Source organism: Pyxicephalus adspersus, chromosome 2 (genome assembly GCF_032062135.1).
Source record: "Pyxicephalus adspersus chromosome 2, UCB_Pads_2.0, whole genome shotgun sequence".
Taxonomy (NCBI): Eukaryota; Metazoa; Chordata; class Amphibia; order Anura; family Pyxicephalidae; genus Pyxicephalus; species Pyxicephalus adspersus.
The window spans coordinates 78,886,294-78,898,384 of record NC_092859.1 but is presented as its reverse complement, the minus strand read 5'-3'; the positions used below and the strand labels follow the sequence as shown (position 1 = coordinate 78,898,384).

Genomic DNA, 12,091 nt, shown 5'->3' with positions numbered 1-12,091 from the left:
TGCAATTGGTTCGGCTGCTGCATTAAATAGAAATGAATAAATATTGTATGAAATAATGATCATCATTAGGGAGACTTCCAAAATGTAAATCTTTGGAGGCAGCCTTTAAAGATACATGTTTATATATATTTGTTTTTTACTAGCTACAGCAATTACAATAGAATTATCAAATACAAAGAAAAATATACAGTTTTTACATCAATGCATTAATACAATAATAGCCAATCAGAATCTTTATTTATGGATTTCATTTGTGTACTGATTGGATGGTATAGGTTATTGCACATTATAAACAATTTCGGCTTCTTTATTAAATAATCTGTTTTGCGTTTTAAGAACATTTAGCACCCCGATGTATATTTTTGGGGACATGAATTCTACTACTACTTACCTAAAAAACACATATCCTAGTAAAGTAGAGAGCTTAAAGTGTGACATTTCAACAAAAAACATCTTTACAACTCCTACCAATAGGATGTACAACACTCACAGGATTTGGGACTTACATGAACACTTGTCATTATGTTAACTAAATGGATTCGATCCTGATATTCTTTCCAGCAAATAACTGGCATTTTCCCTTTTTGTATATAGAAATCACTTTTTTTTTAAATCCAGAAACCCGCTGCTACTGTGGTGGGAATGAATAATTGCTTCAGTATTGGGCTATTATATTTAATCATCCTCAATGTAGCCTGCAAGGAGCTATAATGTATTTCGAACCAATTGACCTTGATAAGCAACAGGGCTTGCTGCTCTTTTGCACAAATATATGTCAGATCCTGCAATTGTGACACTCTCAACCTAATTATAAAGATTTATTGCATTGCATATAGTTTGCATATCCCTCAGATTTGTGTAACCCCTTCGGTAACACATTGACCTAAAGTCTGACAGAGCTCAAGCAGTTATGAAGACATCTGTATGCAGTATTAAATTACACAGGTCATTATTTATACATTTACTTATTTAAATCTTTAGCATTTTATTGCTTATAGTCAGTAAATGTTACATGAATTTTTCATATTCATATTTTTAGGATCTACAAAATTAATATGAAACTATCTAAGGTTGGTTTTAATTTTCTATAATTCCTATTTGTACATAGACCTTTTTGCATACACACAAACCACAAACTTACAGTTAAAAAAAAATCAAAAGAAGACATACCTGGAACACAAATAACCATACAGGTGCTTATAGCAGTAAAGAATATTTCTTCCCCCATTGCACAATATTAAAAAAAAAAAGAATAGTAGCTTACTAATAATATGCATGTTAATGAATGTTTCTAATTCTTCAAATATTCTGTACTAAAATGCAAATAATGAAGATATAGCTATGACAAGGTTTGATTGACTGATAATACACCATAGTTAGCATGTACACTACACATATGAAGGATTACAAATCTGCTCAGAAATAATCAGATTTACCTGAAGCCTTGAAATTGCTTGGATTAAGGTAAAAAAAAACTATTCCCAAAAAGGACTGTTCATTGTGACTTAAAAACCAATAAATGAACTTAAATCCCTTTTCATCCCCATTGGTGGGAGAGCTAAAATTAAAAAGATTAGATCTTTCCATGTCAATCACAGCAGGCTTTATGATGGAATAATCTTCCATAGCACCTTAATACCTATAGCAAACATTAACCCTTCCAAATAATTGAATCAAATTACTTGCACATGCTTGTGAATCAAAATATTGCTAGACCTTCTTCTAAAGTACTGTTTTTATCTGCATGTATTACAAGTTGATAAAATAAAGTACAAGAAATAGATCTTTGTTCATGCATGATATGTAGATGTCGGTTATGGATTTACATCTGTTTATACTATATTGGTATTCTTAGAAAATAGTCAGGATTTAGCCATTTCAGTTGATTTATATTCATTCACTCCTCAACAGATCTTGTCCAGTTGATGCTTTTTTCATTATATAGATGGTTTTCTTTCAAATTCAAGACCAATAATAGCATTAATTTGCAGAATTAGAAAAGGGTACCATTTGAAACTAGCAGCAAGCCTCATTAATTTTTAAATCTAAGTGACCTTGGTACAGTTTTCAGAGTGTAAATATAATCACAAATTAGAAAGTGGAACACTGATGTTTAATGTTGCATATGTACTGTGAACCACATGTTCCTGTGTCATATATTACTAATTATGCATGCTGTTAAAGTAATGTTTGAATGATTGTGTCTCACATGAATCAAGTCCTCCAGGCTTTTTAGCCAGCTTGGTTACCAAGCATAATGTGGCTTGCTCTATCCTATTGTGTTTGCTCACAGGCTTTTACCAGCATGGACAAAACACTGTACTACTTTAGAATTTAATGCATTGTTGACAGAGCACACCATAATGTTCTGAGAAAATGTAACATTATAGCTCAAAGTATAAGCTTCCTTGCTTACAAATTAAAGAAAAAAAAATCTGTAGACTTGTCTATTGTCCTACCTCCATGCTGGCCTGCCACCATGGAGATTGTATCTGTAATGTGTATCACTGTGCCTGTTACAGCTGTGACACTAATCTGCTTGTGCAGAGCAATACAAGGGGGTGGAGGAAGAAAGAAGTGATAGCCTGCTGACTTGTAGACTGGGAACCAAAACCTCAGGCCAAGTCAAGGCTGAATGGAAATGACACCAGTAAAAGCTTCAAAGTTCTGTCCTTCATCAAGAAGGTATGCAATTTTTTTTCTCCTCCTTCTAATGAAAAGTAGACTGTCATTAGGGATTCTCGTTGATCACTGCCTAACAGAGGAAGACCTTATACAGATTGCTGGTGTCTGCCAAGCAGACCAGAAAGCGTACAGGTAACTATTGTTCCAGAGGCAGACATGAATCCAATCAGCTTAGGCTCTGACAGATCTCAGCAAGCAAATGCCAGGGATATTCTTTTTAACTCTTAATTGACTCTCTAATACCCTGTTTTTGTGCATTTGACATAGACTAGCTGAATACTGCAATAAAAGGCAATTGGTTAATAACAGATCAAGAAGATAAGGAAATGTATTGTTTAGTAAGGACTTCACCAATGCTTACTATGGAACATTATCTTTCACTGTGTATTTATGCTACCTTGTACTACAGTCATTACTATTGCTTAGAACAGAATATGTCCTTTTACACTGGATTTCTATACTCCTTGGGGTACTAATGCTGATCTCTAGTTACAGGTCTTATCTAATTCCAAATTTTAATCGAAAGAGCGATTTCAGATTACAATTTAATAAGCATAATAAATCAACTGGCTTTTAATGTAGTATATCAAGATTTGGTGCATTTCGTTTGGGATCACATATGATCATTTAGTAATATAAATAAACACAGTATTTTAAAAACCAATAACACTAGTCGTGTAATTTAAATACTAAGAAGAAGAGGCACCCAAAATAAACCATTGACACAAAATGACATTGTTTACCTACCAAGTTTATAGATTTTACACCATTTTAAACATAGTTTCTATAGGAGTGAAGATCTGTTGTATCCATTACATATGTTCTTCACAGTTCTTATACTTATAATAAATCCAGTGCCCTTACAGCAGGATTAGTAATTATTTGGTACATATAAAAAAACAGATTATTTTTCTGTCCAGAATAAAAATAAAAATAGAACAATAGTATGTATACAGAAATTTATTACAATAAATGACAATTTCTATAGTTAGGGAAGATCTGAAAGCTCTGAAATATTCATTTGCAGGGGTTGCTTCTCTACACATGCAAAGCTTTGGGGAAGATGTACATATTAGAAATACTATCCTTACATAAAAAATCTGTTCCATTTGCATAAAATGAAAGACAGTTTGCTATCAGGATTCGGTGTGTAAATATGAAATAGGTTATTATTGTTGCTATCTGCTACTTATTGGACAACCTACGGGAGATCGCTTTTGTGAGCATACTATGGCTCTTTTGTCAGAAAACAAGCATGCCAATTGTATTTCAGCTTTCTAACCCCAGATAACCCTGTTCTGGTTAAGCTTAGCACTTGCTTTGACTCTTCTAATGCTTTCTGACAACCAGAAATCAAGTACCGAAAATAAGTCAGTGAATTCAATAATATCATCTGCAGATTATGAACGGACTAATAGCCCTGCAATGTATGATTACCAACAATTTGGAAATCATGTAGAATAATTTTTGTATATTCTCTTGTAAAATACATTTTTGAATCCTTAAAGGGATCATTTTACTTGGATTCATGCCAAATGATTTCTATCCCTGAGGAATTTCTTGAATCCTCAAGAATCTATGGACACATTTCTAATATATATATATATTTTATTAATTCCATTTTAATCCCCAGACTAAAAATGCCTGTGAAGAGGCATCATTTAAAGCTCCAGAACATTATTTACTGTTTATTCAGAGGCTCGAGAGTGCATGTTCATCCTTTTTAGCTTCTTTGTGAAAATAAATGTATAGAAAACACGGTCTATTACCCCCACATACAATAGGGGAGATTTATTATTCAGAGCAGAACTAGTAATTATGAGACTCAAAGCATACTTGCCTAAACAGTGATTTGGAAACAGTATGATGAATGTGCATTTGGTTAGATTAATGAACCAGCTATACTTTGAACTTGTTGCTGAAAAGAACTGGGAATGCTTTGTGTGTATTAACTTTACAGTACATTCAGCCAACTCCGGCTATTTTAGATTAGCAACGGATGCTAATTTGATGATCTTTACACAATGCACATAAAATACAACTTCCCAACAGTAGTTTAAAAGACTGCAACTAAGTGTCTATACTTTACAGGTTTTTAAACTTTAGGCTTAAAAAGAATAAATATTGGTCACTAAGCCTAGTTTCTGGTCCTTTTAATTCACTCACCTGTCTAGGTGTACTTCAGTAGGTGTAGATGGTCTGGAGAGGCCGTACGTGGAATAGGTCGATGGAGGGAACACCACGTTGAGAGCTGCTGTGGTCACTGCATCATGCTGTCTCCAATCCTCTGAACCTAAAATTTAAGTGAAAAACAAAGAATTATGCCTGAATCAGTGACAAAATTATTTAAAAAAAAAAAAAGAAAATTAAAAACCCTACATGCAAAAACCTAGGGAAAACATATTTAAACATAATCCTCTAAATCTTTGGAACCAAATTAAAAAGGCTTGGTATAAGGAAGACAAAATGTTGAAAAAGAATAAAAATCAATGACGCCTAATAAATCACTCTTCTTTATTTTAAAGAAAAATGACACTTTGAAAGGAATACTGATTTTCCAAAAAAAGTGCGCAGAAAATCAGTGATACATGTAATGTGTAGTGTATGTGGAATACTTACCAAGAGATTTATGCTTTGCTTTCTTGTGAGTATGTGCAGAAATTGGCTGGCTTTCAGGCTGATTGGAGTGTTTAGTCCCCTCCAGTTCTCCGTGCTGCTCTGCTGCAGGTGTGCAGAAAGAATGACTTGCTTTGTCTTGAGAGAAAGACAGTGGCCTATGTAAGCCAGGGCTCTGTGCCTTGTCTGATGATGCTAGAAGAAGTGGCAAACTCCTAGGGGGAGGCAGGTATTTGCTGCAGTCTGCAATCCAAACAGGTTCATTTGTGCTCTTATAATGACAGTCGCCTTGGTTTTTCTGTCTGGAAGTGTCTGTGCACTGAATCGAGGGATGTCTCTTCTCCTTAGTATTTATTTGCTTCTGGATTGGAGGGAGAGGTTCTGAGTTTTTCAGTCCAAGATCAAAGGCAGGCATGCAATTGGATGATACACTGTTTTCTGACTGGCATTCAGTTCCCTGGGTTGCTGCATTGCTGAAAAGCTCACTGTGGTCTTCATTCCAGGACCCAGGAGCTCTGTGTGATTTAAAAAAAAATAATCATTTAAGAAGCAGACTAGCTCTACACTCCTCCCCTCATCACATTCTTGTTTTTCTAGTGCAAAACAGTAACTATTTCAGCAAGGGGATCACTTAATAAAACCAAGGTCGGATGATTTGAAAATGGCATCATCTATGGTAACAAAACAATAATGATAACATCATACAAATTTATGAATTTTATTTCCCTGCAGTCACAAACATCAGACATTTACTCTAGAAAGAAAGCTGTTAGATCCTTCCTCCAGTTTCCATAGTGATTTCATTTTTCCCCCTTTTATCACAGATTGGCTGTAGAGCGGCTTGCCTTTGTTGTATAAAAGGCTTATAGTACCAACTGTCAATATAAAGAACAAGTAAACACAGCACAACGAACACTGCCAATTGTCGTTGGGGTTTGTGAATAGAAGGGCGATAAAATGACTGCGATTGGGGCACAGCGGATAGAGATGTTGGTTCTACCCTCTCTGAACAGTGAGTGTGTATATGTATAAATAAATATATATAAATATATATATCCTACATCAACACACACATTCACACACAACATTCACAAAATAAAACGATGCCCTGATTTTTCTGCATTTCATATTGTTTACAAGTCACCAGGTTCACAATAGGAAAATGCAAGAAAAAAGATTAAGCTCCCTGTTTAAATATGTATCTTATCATTTAGGAAACCAGTCACCAGAAAGATCTGTCTACTTGGTTCAATTAACAGCTTAATAAATGGAACTTTAAAACATTTTCTTTGCAATGAACAATGAATGCACATTGTGTCATCACTATATACAGTTTAAACTCTTCGAACGCATTGCAGATGGGCTAAGTAGCATGATGCATTAAAGCTTTATTATATTCTAGACATTATATAGTAGAAGAAAGCAATGGTCTTATTTTCTTTAAGCCTTTGTGGTCCTCTAATAGGCAATTAGTTTGTGCTGTGCTTTAATCAGAATGTTGCATACACACTGGAGAAGCAGTACGCATCCCCATTTTCTCTGCCTTCATTGTCTGTTTAGATGCTGTTTGCAGACTGGCTTTGTGTCTTCACTGCAAAGAGATTAGAACATATAGAATCACTGGGAAGAAAAAAAATCACAATTCCCCAAAGTGATTTACTAGGTAACACAGAATTAAATTGGGTGCAACAGCTTATGGTTTGTAATGGTCTGATGTGGAGCACAATCTATAGGTTAAAATGCATGTCAGGGAGTGACCTGGAAATTAGGTTCACATGTTAAACTAACTTAATAAATTAATATATCTCAGAACTGCCCCAAGCTGTATCTCATTTTGGAACAATGAAGAAATGCAACCACCATATATCATCCAGCTGTCATTCGTGATTGAAAGGAAGCTTTACCTGCATATCAATACATCATAGTTGTAATTGAGGTGCCCGCACATAGTAAAACTTTTTTTCCAAAAAGTCATAATTTACAAGAAATAGGGCATTGTGTAATAACAATTGAGGATTAATATACATGGAAAAAGATAACTGTGTACAAGTTTTCCGGAGGCAAACTCACACAACTCCTTGCCCCGTCTGTTTCATTCTTTATCTTCAAAAACACTTGGTACAGCTCTTATCTATCCACACTGAGTGAAGAGTATGTTTGCCCTTTTGATAGATAGTTGTTTCCCAGGTAGGACATCAACTGGAACCAGTTCTACACATTGGTTGTGGAGCACTCACTACCCCAGATGTGGCATGGAAATTCTTAAATCCATTCACCTAATTCTTCACAAACACATAGTTGGTCCGTACACAGAACCAAACAGAGCAAATTGTTCCTTTTATGGTCACTGAAAATGACAAGGAAACACCTTCTGTATCTGGTAAGGGCTTTTAATCTTGCCCTATTGAAAGGTTTCTTTGAAAATGTGCAATAGAGTACCACAGGTACTAATTCCAGCTAACTGTAGACTAAAAAAAAAGCTGGACAGGTTCTAGAAATATTAAATATAGCCGAGTTCTGGGCCCCAACATCTAGATCATGTATATTTTGTAAAGCAAAGTATTCTGAAACTTGTAGCACCAAGACAACAGCTTAGAGAAAGTTGGTATGCTGTATTGTGACTTTGGCAAAGTCTAAAGGTCTTTCAGCACCACAAAGTAGTTTAAAATTAAGGCTATTTTTAAGGGCCTGATCTCGAAGCTGGCTTTCATAATAAGCTCTATTATTTTAACACTCAAAGCAGAAATCACTATAAAAAATATACAGCAGTCCCCTGTAGTATGTTGTTTTTGCCACTGGATGCTACCTGCTTTGCAATTTGGCAACCAGTTCAACCTGTTTCCATTGAGCACAGGCCTTCCTGGATTTGCCCCCTGGAAAGGCATCATCACAGCGGACTTCAGTCATTGTAAAACTGCACTAAACACATTCACATATTTATGTGATTGCTGTTGAATGCATCAATTAATACCGCAAGGGAAAATGAAAGACTTAGGATATTAATGAAATGACCCTAGGATGTGAATGTGAAGGTAGGGAGTTTAACTATGGTTCAGCTTTAAGCTTACCCTCTAATAGTTAAAAAAAAAAAAAAAAAAATAGGTAACCATGCCCAGAAATTCTAATTTGGAAAGTGAATGCTGAATCTGGATGAAGCCTAAACAAAGATAGTACCCATTATTTTATTGACCACTGATTATTGAGAACATCAAGAGGATTAATGAGATGAGCACTTTTTACGAATTTTACGAAAATGGGCTCACAGAATGATGCTGATTCTTATGTCATTGCCATTCTCTACATCACTGAAGACCATGCCCAGAGAAGATGAAGAGGGCCTGGTAAATTACATCTCTAGCCAAAACATATATGAAAAAGGGATGTATACACCAAAGTTTTATCAAAGCACCTTTATAAGTTTTACTTTAAGAAGGATCTGCTTGGACTTTGTCTAAAAGGTGTAAACCGATCATTTACTTTAACATTTAACGTATAGCTCATGTCTACCTTCCACACACTCCAAGTGCATTGGTTCACCATGAATACATACAGCTGTATCACAACTGTGATACTGACAATGAAGCTCATTTCCATTTAAACACTGCAGTAAAAATACCCTATTTAGGAATTTTAACATCAGTGCATAAATCCCAGAACTGTGCTTTATCTAAAAAAACATGACTTTGTCTGCAAAATTTCTAAACTATCACTTTTGACTTCCAAAATATTATATGGGGTTTCTACATAGAAAATTATACGTCCTTAAAAACATGGATAGACAAACAGGACATAGAGCATGTTAGACAGTGAAATATTATTAACATTTGTTTAATAGATTCTTTTTATTTGGCGTGTGTGGTTACAAGCAATTGCTAGAAGAGGTGAACATTCAAAGCCTTACACTTCCAAATGCTTAAAAAAGTTAAACAATTGTTTTAGATTTGCTATTGTTTTCAAAGTATTCAGCATAAACATAGACACTATGCTAATGAAAACAATATCCCAATGTGCTCTCAATGTTACATTTGTTAATTGGTAAAAAATTAACCCAGCTAAAAGGAAATGTATTTTTTAGAAATGACCACAGTTTTTTTAATTGATGAGGATCCAAAAAGTACACATTATGTAGAAAAATATCCATTTAGGAATCCTTGTATGTCAGCTTCTAACTTCTGGGTTTAAAACATTGTTGAAGCTTTTCAGGTATATATAAATGACACCAAGGCCTCCTTTACAAACATCAAGGCTAGGAAAAAAAACACAGCAATTATCATCTGAGAGGCTTTGTAACCTTTCTGGCGGTATGAATACTAAGTACTTTTAAATGTAAAAGTAATCCATTTAAAAATACTAGTATTTTAAATTTCCGGCCTGGTCCCGCCTGACAGCAGCACAGTCCTGCCCTTCATCCACACACTCACGACCAGATGCCCGGCCGGCATTTGCTTCCCCTAGCCTCGCGTCCCCAATTTCACACAGTTCAGGGTTACTGCTTTTGGTATGGAAAATTCACCCCGAGCCACACAGGATTACCGCCAGGGAGGTTAAGCATTATCAAATTTGTGTGTTATGCCAACAAGGAAAGAGAAAAAAATTGTCAAACTAGGCTTTGCACACACACTGCATATAATTTGCTACAAGCAGCACACAACATTGTTTAAAAATAAAGTCTATTATACCACCATCATAAGTTCTTTAAACAAAATGTTAGCATTTAAGATCAAAAGGACAGTTGTACTGTCATTCTTCTTAGCTGAGTTTTGTTTCATCCCAACATAATAAACATGTTGTGGACCTCTGAAAGCTTTTGCCATTAGTGTATAGTCAACACGGTTGACCATTATGACACACTTCCTTCCTAGTTTGGCCATTTCCAGTGCTGACAGGTCTGCACCCTCCTCTCACTGCTTCAACACTGGTGAATGCTGTTCAATTTCTATCTCCAGGACCTGCATCTAGCTTATGCCTTAAGCCATTGTGCAGCCACAGAGGAGTTAACAGCTTTGCATACATGCTGAAGTTACCTTGAACCAAAAGTGTATGCTGCACTGCTAATAGGCTGCAAAAAATGTACACAATACAAACAAATTGCAGAGCAGAAGTGTACAGACTTTGACATTTTTTTTACTATATTTCCGCTATAAAACAGGTAAAGTAAGGTACTACCATATATATCTGGAGAAAGTAAGAACACAAAGGACATGTATATTTCACTAATATTTTAGAGTAGTTTAGTGATATACAATGCAAGGTTAGTTATAGAAAATCATAAAAGGTCTACTTTATTAAGGTAAAAAAAAGACATATTTCCTCAATTTACATGAACAATATGCATCGTCAAGAAATTCCAAGTGGAATACCAAGTGCGTGTTCCATGAAAGGAAAAAGATATTTAGAGTACATTTGCAGATTGCATATCAGCATGAGTGTTAATATAGGGCAGCACTTGGTACTGTAATAGCAGCAGACAAAGCCTCACTGTGCCAGCTATTAAGTTTAACTAATTAGATTTCAACAATATATTTTAAGTACAGACATAGCCAGTTACGATGATACCATAGAACTTTTAGTGCCAGTGCTTTAATTGCAGGAAGATCTGTAAAAAAATAAGTTGAAGGTGTAAATTTGAATATAATTGTATTTCCTACCATACATAACTTTTGCAATTACTACTGAAAGCTTTTTTTTTTCTTTTGTAAATATAAAGAACTATTACAAGAGAAAATAATTATGATGTCCTCAGTCAGAGTACAACTAAATCCAAAATGCTTTTTCACACTTATTGACACTTTTCATTCTATGTTTGAGAACATGAAATGAAAAATTATCCAATTACAATATTTACACAAGCACACCGAATACTGTATTTAAAAGCTAAATTAAAACTTGTCAAAAGAAAGCATTTTCTCACCCTAAATACTGTATACACAAAAACATGTTAGATAATGACCCCATCAGCAATATTAGGGAACTATGAATAGGGTTTTTAATATGAAAAAAAGACCTTCAAGTATATCAACATACCTAAAACTTGTGTGTTTATTTCATGCACACAATGAGCATGGCAAGTGGACTGGATAGAGCATATGTTCCTCTGATTAGATATCTAACCAATTACCCCACTATGGACAACCTACCCTCATACTCAGAGTGTACACAGTCTCATTAGCCATAACAACCTCACCAAATTCTCAGTAGCTTGTGTCAAGATTCTCAAATCAAGGGCTACTAATATGTTAATTGTTGATTTGCATCAATATTTGCAGTGATACAGCCAAACAAAATCTATAGATTTTGATTGTGTAATGCTGTATGCTAGCCTCAAGTTTTTACTTTTTCAGAACAAAGTGATTAGTGCTCGTTATTGAGTGGGAATAATTTAAAACAATAATGCCAAAAGAACTAAAATTAGTATTTAACATCACTTAGCATTAACCAATTACGGCATTAGAGTAGAAACTGACCAATACTTGTATATTCCATTATACATATATATGCATCACTAGTATATTTACACTCATTGCGTATTTCTGTGTACATTTTCAACAGGGTAGTATGGGGTATGGATAATATGAGGTGGATATGTTAAAATGAGGGTTATATGATTGGAGGAGGGCTTACATGACACGTGACAGGGAAATAGGTATCATCTTATGGATCCTAGGTATTTAAATCCACATGGTAATTTGAGTTCCTTTTTACAGCCTCATTTAAAAACTGCAAAGTGTTAATTTAGGCAAACTGCTAACATTTCTACTTTAAAAAATTGCAATTAGGCAGGGCTTTTTTT

General features: G+C 34.8%; 1 protein-coding gene across 3 annotated transcripts in view; it reads right to left on the bottom strand.

Annotated features, from left to right (window-relative positions):
- LOC140323816 (dynein axonemal heavy chain 3-like) overlaps positions 1-12,091 on the bottom strand; it is a 182,402-nt gene that overhangs the window by 68,216 nt on the left and 102,095 nt on the right. For all 3 annotated transcript variants that reach the window (XM_072401191.1, XM_072401192.1, XM_072401193.1), the window contains exons 5-6: positions 5,305-5,816; positions 4,852-4,978 (exon numbers count right to left, since the gene is read on the bottom strand). In XM_072401191.1, coding sequence (XP_072257292.1) covers positions 4,852-4,978; positions 5,305-5,816 — 639 coding nt within the window. The remainder of the gene's footprint in view (positions 1-4,851; positions 4,979-5,304; positions 5,817-12,091) is intronic.